Source organism: Seriola dumerili, unplaced genomic scaffold, assembly GCF_002260705.1.
Source record: "Seriola dumerili isolate Sdu_G_001 unplaced genomic scaffold, Sdu_1.0 BDQW01000110.1, whole genome shotgun sequence".
Taxonomy (NCBI): Eukaryota; Metazoa; Chordata; class Actinopteri; order Carangiformes; family Carangidae; genus Seriola; species Seriola dumerili.
Genome location: NW_019174365.1, coordinates 8773354 through 8783866, shown reverse-complemented (window position 1 = coordinate 8783866; position 10513 = coordinate 8773354). Strand labels below are relative to the sequence as shown.

Sequence of the window (10513 nt, the reverse complement as noted above, 5' to 3'; positions counted from 1 at the left end):
ATTTGACAAATATCACCCCCCCACCTCCCACCCCCACTCACGCCCCCCCAAAAAAAATTAGGTATGCAAAAAATACAGAAGCACGTAAGGATCGCTTGGTTAGTTTGATCTTTAAAAGCCATGTCTTCTCTGCACTTTGGAGGCTGTCAGGTGGAAGGAAGCAAACGCACCTGTAGTAGCTGAAACAAGGGAGCACATTATAGTTAAATCAGGCCATTAAGTGTTATATAGGTTTTGGTCAAGTTTGAAGTGAAGAAAGAAAGAGAAGGTGTGTGTGTTTATTGAGTGTAGGATCAACTACTGTCCCATCATGCCTCGGTCTTTCTTGGTGAAGAAAGTCAAATTGGACGATTTTTCGGCTGCAGAGTTGGAGAGCTCATATGGTCACAGCCGAAGAGAGGAGCTCAGTCTGCGATTTCACCATCATGACAAAGGTTAGTCACCTTCCCACCTACACACACACACACACAACACACACACACACACATAATGTCTGCCATACATCACCATCTAGGGTATTTCTTTTTATCCCCAGATTCAAAGCATTAGTCATGACTCTTTCAGAGGGAGGAGGAAAAAGGATTTACAGGGTCAAACTCCGGTCACAACCCAAAAATATACCAACTGCAAGCTTTGAAATTCTTTTTACTAATTTTTTTATTTCTTGCAAATATTGTTTCCATGAAACACTGGTGGAGAAAACAGATCAGACAGATGGCAGGAGTGAGAAAATATTCAGTTTTAGCTGAGAACCCTACTTTCTCAGGACTATAAGAGACACAAACATTGTTCAGTAATATAATGTGATGAATGTGTGATAAATATTGACCCTTTCCATAGCCAGGTCAGCGATCAGGGCAGAGGACAAGGGGTCGTTCTCAAATGTACCTCATCAGGGTGAATTCTTGATGACTCAGTGTTTAAACAAACCAAATCCAAATATGTATGTACCCTCCTGTGAATATTTCTGTGAAATGTTTTTGATTTGCAGATTAAAACATCCCCACATGCAAACGCACAAATTGAGTATGACATTGACGTGATCAAAACAAACACATGCTTTATGTTCCAGTGTTGTCAGATGTGATCTTTTTTTTTTTTTTTGGAGAGGACAGGATCTCTAGTTCAATTTCAGGCTATTCATTTAGCCGGCATGACAAACAACTTATGAAACAGCAAATAAAACTCCATTAGTCCTTCATATTAATGGTAACATGTCACATTTTGGTCATCCTGAAATGAATTTTGATGCCACATACTTCTGATTATTCATCTTTTTAGCTTGTATGTACTATCCCACTATTTAGATAAACAGCATACAGTGAACACATATTCAACTCAGTATAATTATTGACATGAACAAATTAAGTAGGAAAAAGGTCATTTTTTCCTCAGGGAAAAGAAGAAGACAGCTGATGAGCAACAGGGAGCCAGAGAGCTAAGATGACTGCAGAAAGCTATGTTAAATAATTATGCTGTTGATGTGTCATCAGGGCACATACAGTGGGATTCTCTCTTGTTCTTTTGCCCAGTATATCATTCAAATCAGGTTGTTTCCAGCAGCTGTGAGTCTCTCGTGAAGAGTTCGACAATATTGGCCTGCTACAGTGACTATGAATGGTTCCCACGCACCATATAATCCTGGATACACAGGCAAAATTCAATACAGTTAGTAAGAATGGACAATATTGGGTCAAATCTTCAGTGAAAATTTTCAAGCATTGATGAAATTCCTGCCTTGAGTTTCTGAACACAGGAGGATAGTATTAAGATAGGACACATTTACTATTGAAGGCTGTTGTTTTTTTGTTCTGGTGCCGCTAGGAATGAAACTAATCTGAAAATCACAGCAACAGGAGGTTTGTGGACTCAGAAGTTTGGACTTTAACAAACATAGTAGCCTCACTTTATGTTAAAGCAGTATTTATATTTAAAAATGAGATCAAACAACTACGTATATGCAGTGTAGCAGGGGGTACTTGCAGTCACAAACCCACTAAGAAGATTGCCCAAATGTTCAGTTTTAGATGTCCTTTAGCCTCATCTAGTTCATTTTTTTGGTCATACAACACATTTTCAGTCTGAGTAAGTCTCAGTGTTCTTATGAAAACGGTTTCAATCAGGAATAGCTGTTTTCATTAGACTGACTCGAACAAATCCCAGGGAGACCAAAACCTCACTAAATGGGGAGTGAATGTTTGAATTGTCATAGGGTGGCCAAAAACACATCTCCAGCAGGTGACTTATGCTGCTCCTTGTCTGAGGGATCTGTAAATAGGCAATTGTCTGCTAACATGTTAGCCATAACACTTTTAACAGGCAGTAATATGCATAGGTTGTGGGTCTACCAGCTTGTTTCTGTCCTCTAGTGGCCCAAAAATTGATGAATGCAGCTTTAAAGAGCTAAAGAAAAAACTGTGGCTGTCAGTGCACAGTGAGACGTGTGTTACAGTGTTAGTGCAGCCTGGTGGTTTTCACATTGTACCAAGGTCAAATGTGAGAGGAAGAGATCCCAGGTGTTCTGATGACTGAGTGAACAGAGAAACACGCAGCACAGCAGCAGCAGCAGCAGTAGCAGTGCAGCAGCAGCAGTGCAGCAAGCATGTAAAGACTGAGACTGCTATCCCTTGTTATAAATATAACAAGAGTTTGACTGAAGCAACTGCAGCTTGTTGCTCACACACACACACACACACACACACACACAAATGTACCAGAACATACACACTGCTGTGTTTCTGTCAACTCGGCAAATTTCCCAGGCAGCTTGCACAGCTGAGTGCACAGCATTACACACACACACATACACAGAGGAAGCAGTCAGTGACCTACAAGTGTCCAAAGCACACAAGTGTGTGTCAGTTACTGCTGGTTTGGATCAAAAATTAAATTGTAGCTTGCAGCTTTTTTCTCTCTCTCTGTTTCTGTCTCTCATTTTCTCTCCATTTTTCTTTCTGTTTCTAATTCTCTGTATTTCAAAGACACACAAAAGAAGGATGGCTCTGGTATGGCAGAATATTTTAATCTTTAATAAGCATTTAGAACAGCGATCAGCTCTAATGCTGTTAAAGTACTTTGAAATGAGAGAGAGAGTTGACACAGCGAGACAGAGATGGAGACAGTTGCAGGGAGACATAGACAAACAGAGACAGTACACAGATGCTGAGATGCACAGCAATTACAGTTCACAACACAGTTTTTTCAAAGGAGGATAGCAGGGAACGGTCATGTTTAATTGGCAGGGATCATAAAAAGAAAGTCTGTGAGAGAAAGCAGCGATAGACACTGTTTTTACACTGTGACATTTTGCATCCTAAAACAAGGGATGGAGTTTGTTTTTTTTATTTCTGTGTTACTGCCTCGCAGTCACATATGCACAACTGTGTCTGGTTCTTAGTACCTTTGCAGCAGAGTAAACAATGCATCTATTGAAAAGGTACAAGGATACACATTAAAGGAAGGGAATAAAACTGTAGAAGGTATATACTAGGTCAGAGCATTGTGCTTTGGTAACTTTAGTGGGAAGACTGCATAAGATTAGTTATAGATTGCACCTCCCAGCCCTAGAGGATGAATCCAGTGTTTTTGGTTCATCTGAACCACTGTCCGGCCAAAATTTCCACTTGTGCACTGGGCACATTACCATAATATGTACTGACCATATCCATGTGTCCTAAAGGATGCGCCTCTTTCATTTTGGACACTCCAACATTACATTTTTGCTCAAGAAAACCCCAGCTTTAGTCTTTTCATACAACAAACTGTACAATGTCCTAAATATGATGGGGTGTCGTAAATACTGCATGACACTGTGGATGGAGATCTAACTGAACTGCATTGAAATCAAATATGTCTAACATGTTTATTTTCCTAGAAAATATATCAAATAAATATTTAGATGTCAGCCCCTTTTACGTAACTTTTTCCACATCTATGTACAGCAGTTTTAGGACAGCAAGACCAAAAGTGAGAGATAGCAACATGTGCTGGTTGCGGTTCACCCCTTTAAATGTCTATACTACAGCTAGGAAACATCTGTGAAAGTAAAATGCATGACATCTGCTGTGAAAGTTCCCTTAAGCAAGGCAGTGACTGCTCCAGTGGAGCTGTTCAGTGTCCACCAGTTACAGGTCCATAGTTCAGCATGACTAGTAAGACTAGAGCTTGGTCATCTTTCAAAAGTTTCCACGTGCACTATAAAACATGCTATATTCAGGCACATGCACAAACAAACATAGTACTTTGTTCTAGAGTGCACTAATTGAATATTCATGAGTCACGATTTTCTCTCTGTCTCTCCACCTTTTTCCGCCCTCCTCTCTCTTGCCTCACCCCTCCATTTTCTGTCTTCAACTACTGCTATATCTTCATTTAATTCAAAACATTGAATTAGCACAAGAGCTGTAAACAGCTCTGCCAAACCACCTAACCACAACCACCATATTGGGTGTAACGTCACTCTGTCTCTACTATATCTCTTCTTTCTTTCTTTCTTTCTTTCCCATCTCTCACCTCACTGTGCCTCTCCTGTCTTTCCCCTTCTATCTCTGTCTCTTGCTCTCGTCATGTTATCGACCAACTTCTGAGCTTTTCTCAGAACTGCATCATGAAATTATATTACCAGCAATAGTATCTCCTCTGCTGCCTGTGTCTAAATGCTCACAGAGTGCTAATTGAAATGGAGAGCTATTGATCGGCATATATCTACAGGAGTCATGGCTGTGGGGTATTAGCTACCAGTCTCTCCTTGTCTCTGTTAGACTCCAGCCTGTTGAGAGTAGAACCCAATAATAGAAATAATGAAGCAGCTGACATCCTAACATGGTAACAAATCAGATTTGTCAGGAGCTGTGCATGGATATGCAAATTGCTTAGGAATTTGTGAGTCTCAGGCAAATATACCTACTGTTTAGCACAAGAGTGAGACTGAAAGGTTACACAGTTACATGTAATCGTGTCAGGGTGCCCTTGAGCAAAGCACTGGACTCCAGCTGCTGTAATAGAGATGCTCTGTGTACAACAGTTGCAGTTTTGACAGCTTCAAGGTGTGACTCTGTGCAGTTGTAGACCTGTCAGGAAAGGTGCTGCTGATGAGGAGAAAGTGTGCTCACTGAATCCCTCCATGAAGAATAAAGATTTCCCACTCAGGGGAAAGTGTCTCCTCCTTGCTGGCAAAGACATAAAAGCACTTTACTACCACTATAAATACCACAACTCCTTCTCCGTCTTTATATTGCCTCCAAAAATGGTTGTGCCTGAGACACATCTCACAGTATGAGGGTGTTTCTTAAGAACAGACTTGTGTCTCATATGAATGCATGTTTTAATGGGAAAGCAGAAGTCGGTCTTAAAGCATAATGTACATGTTGTTAATGTCTCGTTAATGTGATCCTGAGACACCAGGCTGTAATCAGTAATATTATCTGGAGACATTATGCGAAGCAGCTCTATTAATAATGAATGAACTTGGGTGAATGAGTTTGATTTGTGGCCTGTGTTTTTACAATTATATGAAAGATTCATTATATGAAAGAACTGTATTGGTAGCAGTGGATAATATGGAGCCCCTGGAGTCCCGAGGACAAGAGTAACATGTAGCCGGCATGTAATCTTCCTTGTGATTCACTGCAGCAGTTTGGTTAATGATTTAGTGCATGTCATTATTTTTGCATAATTATGTAATCACTTTCATTGTCTTTAATTTATTTCTTATTTCTGATACTGTCATGATACAACTTAAATACAATTATCACAATAAGTAAAGCACAATGCGTCGTGATTTCTTTATAAGCTTTATGTGGACAACAACTTTTACCTATTTTGGAAGGATAGTAAACGATAAATTGTTTTACTGCCACTAGGTAGCTTATGAGTACATACTATTTATGTGCCACGCTCTATTGTGACCTAAATGGAGCACAATGCCTAATACTCAGAAACCTAAAAAAAACAACTTAAAGCTCAAAATATTTAGAGATCTGGAGTCAAGCAGTATCATGTGCAATGAAAGTGATAAGCAGTATAATTTGAACTCTGAAATAGCGGCACAGTTGAAAAAGAGAAGATCTAGGTTTTAGGTTTTCTTTTCTCTTTTTTAGAGAGAGGCTTGTCAATATTTACACTCAAATGTCAAAGGAAGGAAAGAATGAATCCTTTCAAGGAGTGGATTGTCCCTTTCAGGTTTCTGTAGCACTTTTGTTGTACTCGTGTAACATCTCTGTAAAGATTTTCAAACCAATCAGTTTCTAATTTCCAATCAATTCTCCTGCCAAGGCCAAATGATTAACCTCTTCCTCTGTCTCTTCAGGCTACGTCAGTGATTATCTGAGTCCAAATCCGTATGATGACGTGGTTGGAAGCGACTCATCTGTCATCTCCAAAGTACCCTCCCCAAGCCACTCGTCAATCATCTATGGCCACATCAATAATACCTACGATGGTATCCATGGTGACATCCATGGTGATTCGGACCAGCCAGACAGCCCGCGGTCCGAGGTCTCATCATCAGCTGGTGGATACATTAACGGGGATGCAGCCGTGAGCGAGGGCTACTCAGTGGATGCATTTTTCATCATGGACGGACGATCACGGAGGAAAACCACAGGAAACCCCAGAGGAACCACCCAGAGGCACACCTGCAGCGAGTGCGGTAAAACCTACGCCACGTCCTCCAACCTGAGCCGGCACAAGCAGACGCACAGGAGCATAGACAGCAAGATGGCCAAGAAGTGCCCCACGTGTGGGAAAGTGTACGTCTCCATGCCTGCGATGGCCATGCACCTGCTGACCCACGACCTCAAGCACAAGTGCGACGTGTGTGGCAAAGCATTCAGCCGGCCGTGGCTGCTGCAGGGCCACATGCGCTCGCACACAGGAGAGAAACCGTTTGGATGCGCCCACTGTGGGAAAGCCTTTGCTGACCGGTCCAACCTACGCGCTCACATGCAGACGCACTCAGCCTTCAAACACTACAAGTGTAAACGCTGTAACAAGACGTTTGCACTCAAGAGTTACCTGAACAAACATTACGAGTCTGCATGCTTCAAGGGGGCTTTCTCCCCTCTGAGCTCACTGGGTGAATGATGGATTCACAAAGGACAGCTGGGGTTGATTTTATTTGTCTAGATCAGATTTTACTGGAACGCACTCCCTGCTCTTTCTGCTTTCCCCAACAAGATGACCTGTATGCCACAGCTCTACAAGGGAGGAGTGTTTTTTTCTGCAAGGATCATGAGGCAAATGACAAAAATAGATTGAAGACACGTCCGTTTTTATCAAGACCCTTCCATTCCTTCCTTTGTCTCCTATTTCCTTATCTGGAGTGAAAAGTTTTCGATGCCTGATTTAGATTGCCACCTGCTTCGATAATTTACGTCCCCTTCGGAGGCTGTTTTGAGTATCTGTGAAGATAAATAAAGCACAGCACATCTAGCTCATCATTTTTGAAGATACCTAGATCTATTTATGTCCATATCTATCCTTGTCATTCTTTTTTTTTTTTTTTTTTTTTTAACCCATAACGAAACAACACTGAAGCACAATTCCTCCTCTATCTCTCTGTCTTTCTGTGACAGGCATATCACAGGAGTTTAAAGCATGAATCACATCTTTCATTTTCTTGCAAAGAGATTCAATGAACTTATATTTTATGCTTTTTTAAAAACAAACATTCAAAGTCTCAGGATACATCTGGTATCCTGCTTTTAGTGAAACTCACCTTGGACTGAACTTACAAGGGGATAAAGCATCAAAACAAAGAAAGCACATAGTATTTGTTCCCTGCAAGTAAGCAAAAATACTTAACATTTTTCATTTACACTTGTGAAATCCTACTGTATACAACTACACTGAACTGTGAAGAAAATACAATGTGCAAAAATGCCATAACGTAGATATGGCAAAGTACATCAGTGTAGTGAGAAGATAATGTTTTTTTTTTGTGATTTTTTTTTAAACCAATGTCTAATCTGGACACAGACACTAATACTGTTTTCTTCTCTCAAAGGTTAATTTTGTCATTTGTGCTTTACTTGACAGTAAACAGTGGAAAGCAAGAGGGAATTAGGGAGGAAAACTGGACTTCCAGTTAAGGATCAGATGGCTGAAAACTCCCACTGAGCCACCAGGGTGTTCCTTGACACAGTGTTTTCCTACAAACTAAATCTTCCGTTATCTATTTTTACTCGTCAATGTCAGCTGAGGATCCAGACATTAAAAATGTTCTGATTTTCCTCAAAAGGTCAAACCTTTCTCAACTGTTGTAAAATAGAGTTTTTGTTGCCAGTGGACCACACAGTATTCAGCTTTGAGGTTTACATCTTTTTTATGTGTCTATTTATTGCCTAATTTATTTATTTATTTTTATGCTTTTGTATTAATTTGCACTTTGTTATCGTTTTTTTTTGCCTTTGTTACAAATATGCCAAAGCATTTGACACTTTCTAATTACCGAATAACTTTTTACTTTTGTCCGCCACTTTAATTATAATAAAAACTACTGCATGCAAAAAAATAATAATAGCCTAATAATGGAATCTATGCCAATTTTCTGAATCTTTGGGATATTTTGCCAAACCTCTTAGATAACAGGCAAATTAAGCAAATTTCTGTCTTGGGCAATATTTCATTCATATCCGATAGAGCAATAATGCATGATATTTTTTTGAAGAAACGTGAGTCATAACTGCTTGTAACATCTTGATTTTTTCAAGTACCACTATTCTATGTACTTATGAGAAATAAAATTTCAGGGAGTTAGTAAACCAAGTTAGTGTTAAATATGGAGGGTTGGGTTAAGAGCTCTACATTTACAAGAACTGTGACACTGTTGTGATTCATCAAAGCTTTCTCCAGTCACTCTTTGTTTAGAGAGAACAGTGAGTTTTCCAGTTTTCAAACCTCTGTTTCACTATGTAATATTATCCAAAACAATTTCCTCCTAGTTATAGTTATATCTTGGCATCATTAGCTTGTTGACAATTATGTCTGTACAAGCATTAGGGGCTGTTGGGGCTTCCAGGGATTCACACAGATGGCATAACTCCTCTAGATGGAGGGCTCTGGGTTGGGTTGGGATGGGTCTTTTTGGTTTATGCACTGCCTGCCTCGTATTATTATTCTAAGATATTGTAGAAAGTAGAAGGTACTACTGTAGGCCTCTGGTGCTGAAACATGGATGAAAACAAAAACCCAGAACTAGAAAGTTTTGGTACTTAATATGTTCTTGGTTTTATTTGCTGAACACAAGTGAAACAGCTTTACAACAGTTTTGAATGTGGGTCTCTTTGACCCTCAGTAGTCCTTGAAAGTCCTTGAGCGGGTCTTTGCTTGTCCCCTGTGAGTTTTTTATTGGCGATGAAGGAAACATTTCCTCCTATGAGTTGGTCAGAATTAGTGAGCAACCTTTTTTTCTGCTTGGATAAGAATTGGTTTTGCTCCTCGGCTATACATGAGAGATGAATTTACAAACTCCCTGCGAGGACTCTAGAGCCAACAATATCCATTAAACCTCCTGCACAATTTCAGTTGTTTTTCTTTCCATCATCTCTTGCTGTTGTCAGGTTGTTGTGGTGATCCCCAATGCAATTATAAAGATTGTTGAGAAAGAAGAGACATTTGGTCAATATTTCAGCACCAGAGTGCATTGACAAACACTTAGATTCTACTATGAACTACTGTAGCCTAATATAGCCACAAGCTAGTTTACCTATTCTTATATAAAAGCACTTCCTCTTACGAATTATATCTTACAACTTTTTTTTTCAAATATAGTAGCACAATGAAAGAGTTAGATTCAGGTAGACAATGCCTTGTATGTAGAAATAACAACCTTTTTCTCTTTTTTCTACTATGATGAATCAAAGGTAAAAACAACATCAAAAACAACAAAGATGCTGGTACAACACATGCTGTGTTGTTCGAGAGTAACACATGAAAATATAGGTAAAAATGACACATGGTGTAAATCGACAACTTCAATACACTCTGTGTCATTTTTCAATATACTTGTATGAGTATCTTCACCACACCTTTTATAGAGTGAATGAAAACTCTTTTTGCGGCAAGAGGCCTTGTAAATAAGCACTGATGTGACTTTGGAGTCCGATTATTTCTACAGATCTGTATAGAGTGATGATGATGATGATGATGATGATAATGATTATGATGACGATGATGATGATGATGATGATGATGATTATGATGATTATGAATTTCTCTGGAGCTTCCTGCTTTGTTTTGAGTTCTTCCTCTGAGGATTTTTGGAACAATGTAAAGCACAAAGACAACACTGGGCATTTTGTTTCACTTCCTAAATAAAAACTAGTTTAAAGAAGCTGTGTGTTGAGGTTTTTTTCTGCTCTGAACACTTTGCAAGAAACACATAATAAATAAGCAGTGGTGGATCATAATTAATTATGCAATTTTAGTAGGAAACAAACAACCACTTGCCCATTTCTTATTGTTATAAATGATCACAGGTTCATCAAACAGATCTTATTCGCCAAAGAAACTT

The 10513-nt window shown here is 39.4% G+C and overlaps 1 protein-coding gene across 1 annotated transcript; it reads left to right on the top strand.

The window, feature by feature from the left end:
• The first annotated feature begins 310 nt into the window (after positions 1 to 310).
• On the top strand, positions 311 to 7250 carry LOC111223469 (transcriptional repressor scratch 1-like). Its single transcript, XM_022747629.1, has 3 exons — positions 311 to 434; positions 2236 to 2238; positions 6308 to 7250. Exons 1-3 carry the CDS (start codon positions 311 to 313, stop codon positions 7081 to 7083), a joined length of 903 nt encoding a protein of 300 aa, XP_022603350.1. The 3' UTR covers positions 7084 to 7250.
• The last annotated feature ends 3263 nt before the right edge of the window (positions 7251 to 10513 follow it).

Bases quoted from the DNA above. Each gene is read 5' to 3' on its own strand.
- LOC111223469 (XM_022747629.1), top strand. From the start codon at position 311: ATGCCTCGGTCTTTCTTGGTGAAGAAAGTCAAATTGGACGATTTTTCG.